The sequence below is a fragment of the Thalassophryne amazonica genome, chromosome 10, assembly GCF_902500255.1.
Source record: "Thalassophryne amazonica chromosome 10, fThaAma1.1, whole genome shotgun sequence".
In the NCBI taxonomy this organism is placed as follows: Eukaryota; Metazoa; Chordata; class Actinopteri; order Batrachoidiformes; family Batrachoididae; genus Thalassophryne; species Thalassophryne amazonica.
This window is the reverse complement of record NC_047112.1, coordinates 112270600-112289645: the sequence shown is the minus strand read 5'-3', so window position 1 is coordinate 112289645 and position 19046 is coordinate 112270600. Positions and strand designations below refer to the sequence as shown.

Genomic DNA, 19046 nt, shown 5'->3' with positions numbered 1-19046 from the left:
GGGCGGTCTTTAAACCGGCTGTAACACTCCTCAATCTGTGTGATCCCCATAAAATCGTCCCTGAAAGCCATCTGAATTTAGCGAATGGTGTCCACCTGGCTGTCTCTCACAGTTTCTGGAAAAATTTGATGCAGCAAAGCTCCAAATCATTCAGACATTTCTCTGACAATGAAAATCCGATGATTGGGGTGGACCAGTGCTCACTCAAAGCCTGCCCACATGCGAATGACGCAACCGACAGGCGTGAAAAAACTCACGCATGCGCACGAAGGTTCAAGCTTGGCTGATGCAATCACATGTGATTCAAATCCATATAGCTTTTGAAAAAAATTAAAAGGTCCATTACTTTTTGGACAGACCTCGTATGAGCCCATACACTGGCATGCGTCAAAAATAATAAAAATATAATGTCAAAAATATGTGTAAAAAAAAAAAAACTTATTAAACGTACGTATTTTTAAAACTTTGACATACGCAGGCTAAATCAAGGTGCGACAGGACCATCACTCCCATACGGAATATTCAGCAGAACCCAGTTCCATCCTGTTTCTTCTAAAATACAACACACTTCTTTTCTGCTTTTGTTCACTTTACAGGTGGAATTTCACTGACCCAGAATTAGTGAAAAGCGGCACAAAAGGCCTTTTTGCCCACGTTCCTTGTTTTAGAAGCTGCAGCGCAGTAAGAGAATGATGAGGTCCACCATCTGCTTATTGCTGCTTACACTATGTTGGCGAACATCTGCAGGTAAGATCACTCCCATATACGTTTACATGTGAAAATAAGTCATGTTCAGCTGAATGGCACATAGTTTGTATGTTTATATGTATATACAGCGTGTGTGTGTGTGTATGTATGTGTAGATATATATAAAGCTGGTGTTATTGGTGCATAAACAATAAGAAAAGAAATGAAAAAACTTCTGTAAGAAGTAAGTGTCAAATAGGCAAAACTATATTCACTGTTAAATAAATAAAGTAATGAAATGAGACAGTACAAAAAAAAAAAAAAACAGGCGATAGAAGTACAGATGTCCGGTACTTTTCAGTGCAGGGATGACCAATCTGTACTTTATGGTCGTGGGGGTCTCTGGCATTATTTGTTAGTCTAGCTTTGGATGGAAAAAGCTGTTGCATGGCTTGTATGACTTAAACTTTGAACTTACCCAGCAGCCCCTGCAGCCCTGAAACTTGAAAGTGGCTTATAAGGAAGTCCAGAGCAGACTCGACCTGCTGAGGTGACTCATGTCCTTTGGAGTGCAGGGGGCGCTCTTGAGAACCTTCTTTGTCTCTGTTGTAGCATCAGCCATTTTTTTCCAGAGTGGTCTGCTGGAGCAGCAGTATCACAAGTGCTGAGAGGACGAGCCTTGACAAAGTGATTAGGAAGACCAGCTCTGTCCTGGGAAGTCCCCTGTACTCAGTGTAGGAGGTGGGAGAAAGGAGGATTTTCAATTTCAATTTATTTTCATTTATATAGCGCCAAATCACAACAGAGTTGCCTCAAGGCGCTTCACACAAGTAAGGTCTAACCTTACTAACCCCCAGAGCAACAGTGGTAAGGAAAAACTCCCTTTGAGGAAGAAACCTCAAGCAGACCAGACTCAAAGTGGTGACCCTCTGCTTGGGCCATGCTACAAACATAAATTACAGAACAATTCACAAAACGAATATACAGGAAATGCTGTTGGTGCATAGGACAGGAGGGTCTCCAGCACAGATACCACACCCATCTCTGGATGGAGCTGCACCTAAAACAGAGAAAAAACAGAATCAGGCATCAGAAAGACCAGAAATACAGTAATTTGCCAGTGTTAAACAACAAGAAAAACAGGATACTAAGGTGATCACCAGCCACTAGTCCTAAGCGTCACTAAAAGACCCAGAATTTAGGTAAAGTTGAGGCTGCGGCACGCTCCGTTTCCTAATAAAATTAATTAAAAGAGCAAAAAGCATAGAACTATACTATGTCTGTATGCTAGCCATACGAAAGGGAAAATAAGAGCGTCTTAAGTTTGGAAAATAGAGGGTGATGGCTAAGCTGTTATCCCCGCTGAAGAAACCTCCCACCCCATGTGTGACACCCTGATTGCACTAAAATGCTCCTTCAGTGACAGGCTGCTCCACCCAAAGTGCATGAAGGAGCAATACCGAATTTCCTTCCTTCCTTCTGCGATCAGACTCCACAACCAGCACTGTTCCCAATGTACTCAGATCACTCAAATCATTAATATCATCGAAGTAACAGTCTTCTAGCCATTTGCAGTAATACTTCACATTCTGTGCAATAACACTTGTACACTTGTGTACAACATCACTTGAATACTCATGTGCAATATTACAAAGCATTCTTTCTGCTTGAATGTAGTGTAAGCTATTCTATTGCGTATATATTGTTTTCCTGCACAGTTTCTGCATACTTACGCTGTTGTTCTGTGACTGTCCCTGTGCTGCTGCAAGATTGTAAATTTCCTCATTGTGGGACTATAAGATTATCTTATCTTATCTCATGGTAATAGCAACATGACACTTAAACTAAACTGATATGATAGATACGAGGTCTGTTTGAAAAGTATCCGACCTTTTTATTTATTTATTTTTTTCAAAAACCATATGGATTTGAATCACATGTGATTGTATCATCCAAGCTTGAACCTTCGTGCACATGCGTGAGTTTTTTCACGCCTGTCGGTTGCGTCATTCGCCTGTGAGCAGGCTTTGTGTGAGCAGTGGTCCAAACCTCTTGTCGGATTTTTATTGCGAATAAATGTCTGAATGATTTGGAGCGTTGCTGCATCAATTTTTTCCAGAAACTGTGAGAGACCTCCAGGTGGACACCATTCGGAAAATTCAAATGGCTTTGAGGGACGATTTATGGGGATTACACAGATTAAGGAGTGCTCCAGCCGGTTTAAAGACCACCCACAGCTGCTGAGAGTGCGCCGCACTCCGAGCGCCGATCGACAGGCTGAAACCCCGCTGAAACAACCAGATCATTTCCAATGTGAAGGCTTTGTTGATCCGGGACATCGTCTGACTTACACAAAAATGGCAGGAGACGTGGACATCAGTACTTTTTCGGCACATTCCACTGTTACAGGAGTTTTGTTTCATGGAAAGAAAAGCGGAGGATTGCGCCACCGTGCCGTTCATGGCGCGGCACAAAACCACCTCCATGTTGGTCTCACAGGACGGCTTTGAGATGGCTTTCAGACGGCTGTCGGTGGGTTTTCAGTCGTGTGACTAACCGAGAAATTGTGGATGAGCCTGGACATGCCAGAACATGTCCTGTGAGGCTTCATCATGGCGTTGCTTTGCGCCATGCGGCTGCACCGCGACGCATGGAATTTCTCTGCACGTCTGTCTCAATGTGCCGAAAAAGTGCTGATGTCCACGTCTTCCACAATTCCTGTGCTAGTCAGAGGATGTCCCGGATAAAACACAGCGTCCAGTTTGGAAATGAACGGCACATTCCACTGTTACAGGAGTTTTTGTCATGGAAAGAGGAGCGGAGGAATTCCGCGCGTCGCGGCAGTAACCTCTTCTGCGCATGTCTTTTATTTAACAGAGGGACTTTGTCGGGGATTCTTGCAAATACATTAGCTTCACACAGGCGTCTTCTAACTGTCACAGCACTTACAGGTAACTCCAGACTGTCTTTGATCATCCTGGAGCTGATCAGTGTGTGAGCATTTGCCATTCTGGTTATTCCTCTATCCATTTTGATGGTTGTTTTCCGTTTTCTTCCACGCGTCTGTTTTTTTTTTTTTTTTTTTTTTTGTCCATTTTAAAGCATTGGAGATCATTGTAGATGAACAGCCTATAATTTTTTTGCACCTGCGTATGTTTTCCCCTCTCCAATCAACTTTTTAATCAAACTACACTGTTCTTCTGAACAATGTCTTGCACGTCCCATTTTCCTCAGTCTTTCAAAGAGAAAAGCATGTTCAACAGGTGCTGGCTTCATCCTTACATTTTTTGGGTCCAAGGGCCGCAGACAGTTTGTGAGACGACCCCCAAACTCTGAATTCAAGCCACAGTTCATAGTGAAGACAGTGAAGCATGGTGGTGCAAGCATCATGATATGGGGATGTTTCTACTGCTATGGGTTGGGCCTATATATAGCATACCAGGTATCATGGATCAGTTTGGATATGTCAAAATACTTGAAGAGGTCATGTTGCCTTATGCTGAAGCGGACATGCCTTTGAAATGGGTGTTTCAACAAGACAATGACCCCAAGCACACTAGTAAACAAGCAAAATCTTGGTTCCAAACCAACAAAATTAATGCCTCACAGATCAAATCAAATCAATTTTATTTATATAGCGCCAAATCACAACAAACAGTTGCCCCAAGGCGCTTATAATGTAAGGCAAAAGCCATACAATAATTACAGAAAAACCCCAACGGTCAAAACGACCCCCTGTGAGCAAGCACTTGGCGACAGTGGGAAGGAAAAACTCCCTTTTAACAGGAAGAAACCTCCAGCAGAACCAGGCTCAGGGAGGGGCAGTCTTCTGCTGGGACTGGTTGGGGCTGAGGGGAGAGAATCAGGAAAAAGACATGTTGTTGAAGAGAGCAGAGATCAATCACTAATGATTAAATGCAGAGTGGTGCATACAGAGCAAAAAGAGAAAAAACACTCAGTGCATCATGGGAACCCCCCAGCAGTCTAAGTCTATAGCAGCATAACTAAGGGATGGTTCAGGGTCACCTGATCCAGCCCTAACTATAAGCTTTAGCAAAAAGGAAAGTTTTAAGCCTAATCTTAAAATAGAGAGGGTGTCTGTCTCCCTGATCTGAATTGGGAGCTGGTTCCACAGGAGAGGAGCCTGAAAGCTGAAGGCTCTGCCTCCCATTCTACTCTTACAAACCCTAGGAACTACAAGTAAGCCTGCAGTCTGAGAGCGAAGCGCTCTATTGGGGTGATACGGTACTATGAGGTCCCTAAGATAAGATGGGACCGATTATTCAAAACCTTATAAGTAAGAAGAAGAATTTTAAATTCTATTCTAGAATTAACAGGAAGCCAATGAAGAGAGGCCAATATGGGTGAAATACACTTTCTCCTTCTAGTGCCTGTCAGCACTCTAGCTGCAGCATTTTGAATTAACTGAAGGCTTTTCAGGGAACTTTTAGGACAACCTGATAATAATGAATTACAATAGTCCAGCCTAGAAGAAATAAATGCATGAATTAGTTTTTCAGCATCACTCTGAGACAAGACCTTTTTAATTTTAGAGATATTGCGCAAATGCAAAAAAGCAGTCCTACATATTTGCTTAATATGCGCATTGAAGGACATATCATGATCAAAAATGACTCCAAGATTTCTCACAGTATTACTAGAGGTCAGGGTAATGCCATCCAGAGTAAGGATCTGGTTAGACTCCATGTTTCTAAGATTTGTGGGGCCAAGTACAATAACTTCAGTTTTATCTGAATTTAAAAGCAGGAAATTAGAGGTCATCCATGTCTTTATGTCTGTAAGACATTCCTGCAGTTTAACTAATTGGTGTGTGTCCTCTGGCTTCATGGATAGATAAAGCTGGGTATCATCTGCGTAACCGTACCGTCTAATAATACTGCCTAAGGGAAGCATGTATAAAGTGAATAAAATTGGTCCTAGCACAGAACCTTGTGGAACTCCATAATTAACTTTAGTCTGTGAAGAAGATTCCCCATTTACATGAACAAACTGTAATCTATTAGACAAATATGATTCAAACCACCGCAGCGCAGTGCCTTTAATACCTATGGCATGCTCTAATCTCTGTAATAAAATTTTATGGTCAACAGTATCAAAAGCAGCACTGAGGTCTAACAGAACAAGCACAGAGATGAGTCCACTGTCCGAGGCCATAAGAAGATCATTTGTAACCTTCACTAATGCTGTTTCTGTACTATGATGAATTCTAAAACCTGACTGACACTCTTCAAATAGACCATTCCTCTGACAGATGATCAGTTAGCTGTTTTACAACTACCCTTTCAAGAATTTTTGAGAGAAAAGGAAGGTTGGGAGATTGGCCTATAATTAGCTAAGATAGCTGGGTCAAGTGATGGCTTTTAAGTAATGGTTTAATTACTGCCACCTTAAAAGCCTGTGGTACTAGCCAACTAACAAAGATAGATTGATCATAATTTAAGATCGAAGCATTAAATAATGGTAGGGCTTCCTTGAGCAGCCTGGTAGGAATGGGGTCTAATAAACATGTGGAGGTTTGGATGAAGTAACTAATGAAAATAACTCAGACAGACAATCAGAGAGAAAGAGTCTAACCAAATACCGGCATCACTGAAAGCAGCCAAAGATAACGATACGTCTTTGGGATGGTTATGAGTAATTTTTTCTCTAATAGTTTAAATTTTGTTAGCAAAGAAAGTCATGGAAGTCATTACTAGTTAAAGTTAATGGTTTATAAACATGCATGCGCGTGTGTGTGTGTGTGTATGTATATACCTTCGAACATGGAGAAACTGGGGGGAGAGCTGATATTGTCATTTGGTATGTATTTTGGTTTAAGGATGAACACCTCCAAAACGGAACATTGATAGTACAAAATTTTTTTGGAGAAATTATGGATATTACGTGACAACTATGGGGTTAAAATTGTCTCATTAATATTTGTAAATGCACGCAGAGTGATCTACAAATAATCATTGATTTGCAATGTGTTCAGATATCCACAAATGCAAATTTGATATTTGTAACTTGTAAATTGGTCTTGCAAATAATGTTGTATTTGCAAATATAAAACTTAATTTGTTAAAAAAAAAAAATACATTTGTAAAACTGGAAATTGTATTTGTGAATTGAGTTTCAGCATTTGTGGATCCACCAGTTACACACATTCATCGCTTTCCTATGCGACGTAATTTTGAGACATTCTTTCGCGAAATCCCACACAGATCCACAAACAAATGCCTCCTGATTCACAAATGCAACCCCTGGCAATAATTATGGAATCACCGGCCTCAGAGGATGTTCATTCAGTTGTTTAATTTTGTAGAAAAAAAAGCAGATCACAGACATGACGCAAAACTAAAGTCATTTCAAATGGCAACTTTCTGGCTTTAAGAAACACTATAAGAAATCAGGAAAAATAATTGTGGTAGTCAGTAACGGTTACTTTTTTAGACAGAGGGAAAAAAATATGGACTCACTCAATTCTGAGGAATAAATTATGGAATCACCCTGTACATTTTCATCCCCAAAACTAACACCTGCATCAAATCAGATCTGCTCGTTAGTCTGCATCTAAAAAGGAGTGATCACACCTTGGAGAGCTGTTGCACCAAGTGGACTGACATGAATCATGGCTCCAACACGAGAGATGTCAACTGAAACAAAGGAGAGGATTATCAAACTCTTAAAAGAGGGTAAATCATCATGCAATGTTTGCAAAAGATGTTGGTTGTTCACAGTCAGCTGTGTCTAAACTCTGGACCAAATACAAACAACAGGTTGTTAAAGGCAAACATACTGGTAGACCAAGGAAGACATCAAAGCGTCAAGACAGAAAACTTAAAGCAATATGTCTCAAAAATCAAAAATGCACAACAAAACAAATGAGGAATGAATGGGAGGAAACTGGAGTCAACGTCTGTGACTGAACTGTAAGAAACCGCCTAAAGGAAATGGGATTTACATACAGAAAAGCTAAACGAAAGCCATCATTAACACCTAAACAGAAAAAAACAAGGTTACAATGGGCTAAGGAAAAGCAATCGTGGACTGTGGATGACTGGATGAAAGTCATATTCAGTGATGAATCTCGAATCTGCATTGGGCAAGGTGATGATGCTGGAACTTTTGTTTGGTGCCGTTCCAGTGAGATTTATAAAGATGACTGCCTGAAGAAAACATGTAAATTAACACAGTCATTGATGATATGGGGCTGCATGTCAGGTAAAGGCACTGGGGAGATGGCTGTCATTACATCATCAATAAATGCACAAGTTTACGTTGATATTTTGGACACTTTTCTTATCCCATCAATTGGAAGGATGTTTGGGGATGATGAAATCATTTTTCAAGATGATAATGCATCTTGCCATAGAGCAAAAACATTCCTTGCAAAAAGACACATAGGGTCAATGTCATGGCCTGCAAATAGTCCAGATCTTAATCAATTGAAATCTTTGGTGGAAGTTGAAGAAAATGGTCCATGACAGGCTCCAACCTGCAAAGCTGATCTGGCAACAGCAATCAGAGAAAGTTGGAGCCAGAGTGATGAGAGTACTGTTTGTCACTCATTAAGTCCATGCCTCAGAGACTGCAAAGCTGTTATAAAAGCCAGAGGTGGTGCAACAAAATACTAGTGATGTGTTGGAGCGTTCTTTGTTTTTCATGATTCCATAATTTTTTCCTCAGAATTGAGTGATTCCATATTTTTTTTCCCTCTGGTCTAAAAAAGTAACCATTACTGACTGCCACAATTTTTTTTCCTGATTTCTTGTAGTGTTTCTTAAGCCAGAAAGTTGCCATTTGAAATGACTTTAGTTTGTGTCATGTCTGTGATCTGCTTTTTTTCTACAAAATTAAACAACTGAAGAACATCCTCCCGAGGCCGGTGATTCCATAATTTTTGCCAGGGGTTGTACACACTCACGCACACTGGATATCCACTAGATGGCAGGTGGGTCCTTTCATTGATGTGGCAAGCTGAAACTATATGCTCCCGGATGACTCTTTAATCGTGATCGTTACTGAGTTTTTAAAATGCTTATCGCAAAGCGTTCTTTTTTTACGACATCATGCAAGTTTTATAAGTCTGCGGACACTGATCTGTGTGTTACAGATACAAATCAGTTTCCTCGGATCCGCAGAGTTTCGAGGAGAATAAATGCTACTGAAAGCCTGGCTGTTGCGACAATTGTCATAAAGCGGGACTGGTTGGTTGCTGCAGTGACACTGTGTGGTTCCTGTGCGAAGCTTAGGTAAATGTAGCATGTGGACATTGCAAACTTTTAGAACTTTCAAGTTTTTAAAAGAAGAATTTTGCAGCATGTCTGTGTCACGGAGTGCGCACAGGCGCAATGCTGTTTAATACAATTATTTGAACCACTGCGTTAAAGAGTACAACACTAACACCCCCCACCCCCCTCCCATGATGAAATCTGCGGACACATAATTTTAAAAAATAATTGACCCTTGCAGACAATATCACCACATACATACCCATCCATCAGACGCTTCCATTACGGTAATGTGAAATGATTTATTCTGAAATGTTGGTCTTCTCTCATCCGAGAGCATATAGTTTCAGCCTGCAACATCAATGAATGGAACCACTCTGCCATCTAGTGAATATCCAGTGTGCGTGAGTGTGTATTTGTGAATCAGTAGGCATTTGTTTGTGGATCTGTGTGGATTTCTCCCTCAGCCCCAACCAGTCCCAGCAGAAGACTGCCCCTCCCTGAGCCTGGTTCTGCTGGAGGTTTCTTCCTGTTAAAAGGGAGTTTTTCCTTCCCACTGTTGCCAAGTGCTTGCTCACAGGGGGTCGTTTTGACCATTGGGGTTTTTACGTAATTATTGTATGCCCTTGCCTTACAATATAAGCGCCTTGGGGCAACTGTTTGTTGTGATTTGGCGCTATATAATAAAATTGATTGATTGATTGATTGCTTTCGCGAAAGGAATGTCTCAAATTACGTCACAGAGGAAAGCGATGAATGCGTGTAATGGTGATCCACAAATGCTGAACTCAATTCACAAAACAATTTCCAGTTTTACAAATGAAATTTTTTTTATTTTTTTTTTTATTTTACAAATTAAGATTTATATTTGCAAATACAACATTATTTGCAAAGTACCAATTTATAAGTTACAAATATGAATTTTGCATTTGTGGATATCTGAACACATTTGCAAATCAATGATTATTTGTAGATCACCCTGCGTGCATTTACAAATATTAATGAGACAATTTTAACCCCATAGACAACAGTGAACAATAGACATTGATAATTACATTCTGGAGTCACACGTCATTCCAAATCGTTACAGAAACTTTGCATAATTTATTGCCACCCTTGAAAAATGTCAACTACCTATTTTGTAAACACTTTTTATAAACACCACCCAATCTAGAGCCCATGGACCCCCACAGGTAACACGCTAGTGTGAGTGTGTGTGTGTCTGTCTGTCTTAGGGGTGTAATGATACACAAAATCATGGTTCGATACCTACCTGGGTTTTGAGGTCATGGTTCAGTTGATTTTCTGTACAGTATGGGAACAAAATGCAAAATCTAAATTTGCTTGTTGTTTAAACCAACAATTTATTGTAACATTATACAAACTGGAAAATAAAATAATTGCAGAGTGCTGCCTAGTAATACGAGGGCTGTCAATAAAGTAACGGTTCTTTTTATTTTTTTCAAAAACTATATGGATTTCATTCATATGTTTTTACGTCAGACATGCTTGAACCCTCGTGCACATGCGTGAGTTTTTCCACGCCTGTCGGTGACGTCATTCGCCTGTGAGCACTCCTTGTGGGAGGAGTCGTCCAGCCCCTCGTCGGAATTCCTTTGTCTGAGAAGTTGCTGAGAGACTGGCACGTTGTTTGATCAAATTTTTTCTAAACCTGTGAGACACATCGAAGTGGACATGGTTCGAAAAATTAAGCTGGTTTTCAGTGAAAATTTTAACGGCTGATGAGAGATTTGAGGTGATTCTGTCGCTTTAAGGACTTCCCACGGTGCGAGACGTCGCTCAGCACTCTCAAGCCGCCGTCGTCAGCCTGTTCAAGTTGAAAACCTCCACATTTCAGGCTCTATTGATCCAGGACGTCGTGAGAGAACAGAGAAGTTTCAGAAGAAGTCGGTTTCAGCATTTTATCCGGATATTCCACTGTTAAAGGAGATTTTTTTAATGAAAGACGAGCGGACGGGTCCGCGCGTCGGGACGCAGCGACGCGGTGCGGCGGCACAGGAAAAACACCTCCGTGTTGATAACCATTTATAAAATCCAGGCGGCTTTTGATGGCTTTCAGTGGAGTGAGTATATGAGAAATTGTTTAACAGCAGGACATGTTCCAACTTGTCCTTAAGGCTTCCAGCAGAGGTGTTTTTCCTGTGGCGGAGCGTCGCGGCGGCTGCGAGCCGACGCGCGGACCCGTCCGCACGTCTTTCATTAAAAAAATCTCCTTTAACAGTGGAATATCCGGATAAAATGCTGAAACCGACTTCTTCTGAAACTTCTCTGTTCTCTCACGACGTCCTGGATCAATAGAGCCTGAATGTGGAGGTTTCAACTTGAACAGGCTGATGACGCCGCCTGAGAGCGCTGCACGACGTCTCGCACCGTGAAAAGTCCTTAAAGCGACAGATCACCTCAAAATCTCTCATCAGCCGTTAAATTTTCACTGAAACCAGCTTAATTTTTCGAACCGTGTCACTTCGATGTGTCTCACAGGTTTAGAAAAAATTTTGATCAAACAACGTGCCAGTCTCTCAGCAATTCTCAGACAAGGAATTCGACGAGGGGCTGGACGACTCCTCCCACAGGAGTGCTCACAGGCGAATGACGTCACCGACAGGCGTGGAAAAACATCACGCATGCGCACGAGGGTTCAAGCATGTCTGACGTAAAAACATAAGAATGAAATTCATATAGTTTTTGAAAAAAAATAAAAAGGACCGTAACTTTATTGACAGCCCTCGTATGTTAAATAAAATGTTCTCAAATAAACAACAAATATGTCAATTGATGCTGTCAGTTGATTTCCTGAAAGCTGCGCTCCTCATGCGATGTGAATACACACACACACACACACACACACACACACACACACACACACACACACACACACACACACACACACACACACACACACACACACACACACACACACACACCAACCTACTTGACTATTGTAGATTCACTCTTCCCAGCCTGGTGCACATCTACAATTTTCTTCCTGGTGTCCTTTGACAGCTCTTTGGTCTTGGCTATGGTTGAGTTTGGAGTCTGACTGTTTGAGGCTGTGGACAGGTGTCTTTTATACAGATAACTAGTTCAAACAGGTGCCATTAATACAGATAACAGGTGGAGGACAGAAGAGCTTCTTAAAGAAGTTACAGGTCTGTGAGAACCAGAAATCTTGCTTGTTTGTGGGTGACCAAATACTTATTTTCCACCATAATTTACAAATAAATTCTTTAAAATCCTACAATTTGATTTCTGGATTTTTTTTTTTTCTCATTTGTCTCTCATAGTTGAAGTGTACCTATGATGAAAATTACCCACCTCTCTCATGTTTCTAAGTAGGAGAACTTGCACAATCGGGGCTGACTAAATAATTTTTGGCTTCACTGTATAGACAGACAAACACATCCAGACTTTCACTCACACCTACGGTCAATTTAGAGTCGCCAGTTCACCTAATCTGCATGTCTTTGGAAGCGGGTGGAAGCTGGAGCGCCCAAGGGGATCCTACACAAACACACAGAGAACATGCAAAATCCAAGAAGGTCCTGGGATCGCTTCCCACCTGGGCTTTTCCCAAACAGAAAAGCCCAGGTGGGAAGCGATCCCAGGACCTTCTTGCAGCAAGGCAACCAGTGCTAACCACTAATCTACTGTGCCGCCGTGAAGTACTGTTGTCCCATTACAATAAACAACAAAAACTCCACAGTCTCCACACCAGATCATCTGCACCACTCATTCTGTGTCTGCTCTTATGATGGAGGCCCAGTGTGTACAGTACAGCATCTTTCCAATCACTGAAACCAGTTTGTCTGAGCTGGAAACTTCTCAGGGGACATTCAAAGGCATTCTGCTGTGAACTTAGTGATGAATGTTTATGTAATGTAGGATCAAATTAAAGTTGAAAGTTTGCATTTCACAATCGCACTTTTTTAAGTCGTTACTTAGATTGCAAATCAGTTGTTCAGCCCTACATGTGACTTAATGTAATCTTAATAAATATTTTCTTTGTCTCAACCCCATTTGTGCATTGACATGCCCTTTAGTCACGCATAAACTTCACCCATAGTGGGATTTTTCCAGTGTTTCGCAGAGCATGCTTTTTCTAGACTGTGCATGTCGGCGGTGAATAATGGGGATTTACTTAAGAAACTGCTGACAAGTTCAGTCAGAATACACGGGTTCAGTACGCCCCAAGTGAATGTCGGATTGATTGGAATGAGACTCTGATATTGCCAGATAAACAGTAATTTAGAGCCACTGGAAAGACAAACTAAAGAGAAAGATACAAAGATGAACATGACGGATGTATTTCTTGGGCTCTGCTGCAACTCAAGTGTGTCGTATCTTGAGTCCAGTGAGGTTTTTATAAAACCTGGTGAAGGCTCTGCTGTATATTGGCTTAGTTAAGAGGTGTATAATGTGAACTCTTTACATTGTGGTGGTAGATGAAGAGAAAGGCATTGTGCAAGGACGTTTTACATTTTAATACTAAATTAAGATAATTTTTAACAGTATATTTAGTGTCAGTTATGAGTCATATTCACTATATGTGTCTTGCAAACACAATGCCTTCAGTATGATGGCCTGACTTGTGTTATGTGCAAATACAGACCTGAGTCTATATTTGCAACCACAGAGAGTTTTAAGATTTAAGGCATAATAAGAATGTTCATAACATGACATTACCAATACGATCAAAACGCGGTTTATCTAAAAAAAATAAAGTTCCCCTGAAGGGTAAAATGTCAAAAGAACAGCAGCAGTGACAGTTGAAAGCCACAAAGTCTATGACAGTGCCATCATAGATCACATGGGGGCTTCCCCAGATTTGTGCAAAGCATTATGGGAATCACACGGTGACAGCCAATCAGAGTAGAGAGGTACGGTACGTGTGCTGGTCTCTCTATGGGTGTTCCTCAAACATGGTGTAAAACACTCCCAAACCACTGCATTTCTGTGTAAATCTAAGGGCCCGGTCACACAGCACTTAACAAAGGGTAATGAAGCCCAAACGAAACAAGAAATCTGGACTTTCGTTGACTTTCGTTGGTATCGTTTGACCTTTGGGCAGCTTCGTTCCTGGAGCTGGCGCTTCGTCAGGATTTTTAAACTGTTGAAAAATTTGAACGAATGCCACAGTAAACCTCAATTCATCCATATTTAGTTTTGCTGTAGTTCTTGAAGGGTGTTTTATCGTTTGCTTAATTTTTGTAAAGTTACAGTTTAGTTTGACTTCGTTCGACCAGCTGAATGTTTTCACACAGTACAGAAGCGGTTTGTGAGTGTTTTTGTGGAGGAGAGATGCAGCTGCTTCCTCCACCGCAGAACTGGTGTATGCAGTGTGGGGCTTCTGCCGCTGTGTGTGATGTGGCAAGTGCTGCCGCGGTCATGCCGTGGTGCTGGCTGGCCAGGAAGAATTTGTCAGCTTCTCCACCAGTGCTCGGAAGTCCGTGATCATGGTGTTGTTTCAGTGCACTTGCACGCATGTCGTCGTGATGATCCCACCTGCTATGTTCCCAGCTGGATACGTGCTTTGTTCCACTGAATGCCCGTGCTGTGCGCTGGACGCTCAGTATATAAAATAATTATTTGTAGCGGATTAAATATCCATTGTCTCTGCACCTTGGCTGCTGAAGCGGCTCTAATCGCTTCCTGAACTCACAGTACAAGCTGGAGAAGTATTTGGAGCTATCTTAATGTCATGGCTTGGTAAAACAGTTGCATGTTCTTTCTTTCTTGTGTGCAGCTGTAAAAGTATGTATGTTTATGATAGATTTAACATCCATTATAATCGTTCAGATGAGCTGCGCTGTGATGTGGTGCGCTGTGGTGGTCTTTACTCGACTTGACTGTCTGACAGTCTGACAGTTCAAAGTTGTTAACAGGCAGTGCTACCTCTCCTCCTTGCTCTCTCTCTCTCTGTCTCTCTCTGTCTCTCTCTCTCTCTCTCTTTCATACGTGTGCATTTTGGGTCTTTATTTGAGAGATTTGAGAAATATTTTGAGTTTTTGTAGTGTGTATTATTTTGGTGGCGTATTTAGCGTGTGTGGTTATGTGGTGGTGTTTTTTTTTTTTTTTTTTGTAAGAATGAGGAGTTTTTTGGAGCAAGATGGAGCGTGATGTTAGAGTCTGAACCAGACAGTGAGGATTCTGACAGTGAAGGAGATGACCCCTCTTTTGTTATGGACAAGGAACCAGAGCAGGTGGATCCACCGAGGTGCACAAAGATCTCCACACTGGGTCGGATCACACTCCTTCTGTTTGCAGTTTCTCCAGGACTCAGGTGCTATGAGCTCCATCCAGCAGTGGCTCCAGGCGTGTTTGATTTAAAGCCTCGAGATCAGCGTTAGCTTCGGTTTCGTTTTGTTCCTCTTTCGTCCCTTTTGCGCTCTTGATTTGCAGGCTATTCTGTGATAAAGCTCATTCGTCCACCTTTTCTTAACGATTTGTGACTTTTTACTCTTTTCCCTTTGTTCAGGAATTGCCGTGTGACCAGGCCATAAGATGTTTCTCACATATTATGTAAAAGCTATAGGGAATTAAACACTTATAAAACAAAAAACGACACGTACGCTTTCAATCTAAGGACCCCAGTGACCCCCCCCCCCAGTGTGAACACACACGCACGTGGTCAGCTTTATATATTAAATTGACAGACCCTCGTCTTTGCACTTATTTGGATGGATATAAAAGCATGCGGAAAGTGATGAGCAAAATGACACTAACAATGGCTGTGTTAGCTTTGTTAGAGGACCCTGTAAATGGTGCAATCTGACGTCAGCATGTATTCAGGGAACACAAGGATTTACTTGCAAATGATGATAATTGGCTCATAAGCCGATTTGGATTACCAAATCCACTGTCACTGCAGTTGTGCACGGAACACAGCCGGTGCCAGAGCGTGGTAAAGCGCGGATCCGGTTGCCTGTGCGCACACAGGTGCTGATCATGCTGGGCTTGCTGGTTACAGGGCATTCCAGCGGGAGGTGGCCGATTCGTGTGCCAGTCAACTTTGAGCCGAGCCATGGCAACTGTGTGGAACGCAATCATCCGAATGTCATCCAGGTACATCACATTCCAACATTAAAGTGCAATTTGCAGCGGCGAGAGCCAGTTTCCCTAATGTAATTGGAGCTTTTAACTGCACATATTGCTATGAAGGGGCCATCACATGAGAATTTGTTTTTGTTAATAGGAACATTTTTGTTTCATCAATGTTCAAATCTATGTGATGTTTAAATGGCCATCACGCTGGAGGCTGGGACGGTGGTTGATGGATGGCTGCTTGGTGGTTAAATAATTTATTTGTGTGATTTTTTTTTTTTTTTTTTTTTGTCCCCCGAATGAATACCAACACGGGCATTTGGGCATGTGCGCATTCAAATATGATGTTTGTTATTATGATTATTAATGTGTTTTTTTTTGCTTCTTAACAGGCTGCTGAATATCACCCTGTGATGTATATTTGTCTAAACGTGTAATGTGGTGAATTTTCCCACACTGTCAGCCGCCACGTACCTAATATTTTTACTTCAGTGTGCGTGCGCTGCTCTGGCCTCAGCATTTACACCCACGGACGCACTCATTTCATTTTACATTGTGGCAAACTGTGTGGGAGAACGGCGGAACTGAGCAACAGCTTTCATTGTTTTGCACATCATCTCTAAAAGTGCTTTAGTTTTTACAAACAACACAGAGACCGTGGTGGAAGTCATCAAACACACTACACTCTACACTTATATTCTGTCAAATAATACAACCTAACTATTTGAAATAAATTAGCATATGTAAATAGGGGTGTGGAAAGAGTTAGAATTCCACTCGTACAAACGGAATGTGCCACATATTTTGATACCATCTGGATATTTTTGTGTCTTACGCCAGTTTTCTGGGTTTTAGCGCTACACCATGTCAGTAGGAAATCCACGCCAGTCTTTATAAATGAGGCCCCTTGTCTTTTCAAAAGCTCATGCATGTGCGCACACATGTCCTCCCACAGATAATATGTTCTCTTGATTCAAATGATCTATAATTTTATAAGACATTTCTAAAAATTACCATCCAAGTATTATAATGCTATGATTTCACGGAGAAAACTAAATTTTGTCAGTTTAGTGAAATGTGGGTGACCCTATAGATAGATAGATAGCTCTACCCCTTTTGTCGGACTGTATGACCAACAATTCCCAATTGTACATTTCTGAAATGTATCTTTATTTTTATCCAATAACTGTATTTAATTTGTGAGTACAAGCCGCATTTTTTCTTCCTAGTTTGTGAGGTGCTGCAATTTGTAATACAGAAAAAATCACAATTCCATTAAATTTTCATTACAGTGGAAACGAGAAACCACACATAAACTGCCTTTTTTGTTTTAAATAATGAGCGATAGAGGGGGAAACTTCCTAACAGGGCTCAATTAATCTCGACCGTGTGTCATTATACAACCCCAATTCCAATGAAGTTGGGACATAATTTAAATAACAACAGAGTATAATGATTTGCAAATCCTCTTCATCCTATATTCAATTGCCTTACACCACAAAGGCCACGATCTTTAATATTGAAACTGATCAACTTGATGCCTGCAACACGTTTCAAAAGTGCGGACAGTGGTATGTTTCCCACTGTGTTACATCTTCCTTTCTTCTAACAACACTCAATAAGCGTTTTGGGAACTGACGGACACTAATTGTTGAAGCTTTGTCGGTGGGAATATCTTTGCTTTATGTACGTTCAGCAGTCCCGCGGTCTCCGTTGTCTTATTTTGCGCTCATAATGCGCCACACAATTTTCACTATGACGGACAGGTCTGGGACTGCCGACAGGCACGTATAGTACCTCTGCCCACTCTTTTTACTATGATGCTCACGCTGTTGTAACACGTGCAGACTGTGTCTTGGCATTGTCTTGCTTGAAATAAGCAGGGACGTCCCTGAAACAGATCGTTGCTTCGGAGGCAGCCATGTGTTGCTTCAAACCTGGATATACCTTGTCAGTATTGATGGTGCCATCACAGATATGTACGTGCCCATTGCCATGGGCACGAAACACACCCCCATACCATCACAGCATGCTGGCTTTTGAACTTTGCGCTGGTAAAAATCTGGATGGTCTTTTTCCTCTTTTGTCCAGAGGACACCAACCTCCATGATTTCCAAAAACCAATTTTGAAATGTAGACTCATAAGACCACAGCACACTTTTCTATTTTGCATCTGTTCCATTTTCAAATGAACTCGGGGCACCAGAGAAGGAGGCGGTGTTTCTGGATGTTGTTGATGGTGGCTTTCACTTTGACATGTTGAGTTTTAACTTGCACTTGTAGATATAGCAACGAACTGTGTTAACTGGCAGTGGTTTTCTGAAGTGTTCCTGAGCCAATGCAGTAAGATCCTTACACAATGCTGTTGGTTTTTAATGCAGTGCTGCCTGAGGGAGCAAAGGTCACAGGCATTCAATTTTGGTTTTTGGCCCTTGACGCTTACGTGTAGAAAGTTCTCCAATATTCCGAATCTCTCTGATTATATATGGACTGTAGATGATGGAATCCCTAAATTCCTTGCAATTGAACATTGAGAAACATTGTCTTAAACTGTTGGACTATTTTTTTCATGCAGCTGTTCACAAAGGGGTGATCCTCGCCTCATCTTTGCTTGTGGAACACCAGAGCCTTTTGGGATGCTCTTTTTATACCCAATCAATGACACTAACAATTAGTGTCCTTAGTTCCAAATGCTTATTGAGTGTTGTTAGAAGGAAAGGTGATGTAACACAGTGGTAAACATACCACTATCCCAACTTTTTTTGAAATGTGTTGCAGGCATCCATTTCAAAATGAGCAAATATTTGCCACAAAACAATAAGTTTATCAGTTTGAACATTAATATCTTGTCTTTGTGGTGTATTCAGTTGAATATAGGCTGAAGAGGATTTGCAAATCATTGTATTCTGTCTTTATTTACATTTTTACACAATGTCCAAACTTCACTGGAATTGGCGTTGTATGAGTAATTGTGATGGAGCCACTACTTTGAGCTGTTCTTCATGTGTTTGGGCTCATATTGTTGGGCATCAGAGATAAATATACGAGGTCTGTGAGACAAGT

The 19046-nt window shown here is 41.3% G+C and overlaps 1 protein-coding gene across 1 annotated transcript in view; it reads left to right on the top strand.

Annotated features, from left to right (window-relative positions):
• The first annotated feature begins 615 nt into the window (after positions 1-615).
• tgfbr3 (transforming growth factor, beta receptor III) overlaps positions 616-19046 on the top strand; it is a 271094-nt gene continuing 252663 nt past the window's right edge. Inside the window, exon 1 of the mRNA XM_034179237.1 lies at positions 616-747. Within this exon, the coding sequence (XP_034035128.1) occupies positions 690-747 (58 nt within the window). The 5' untranslated portion in view covers positions 616-689. The remainder of the gene's footprint in view (positions 748-19046) is intronic.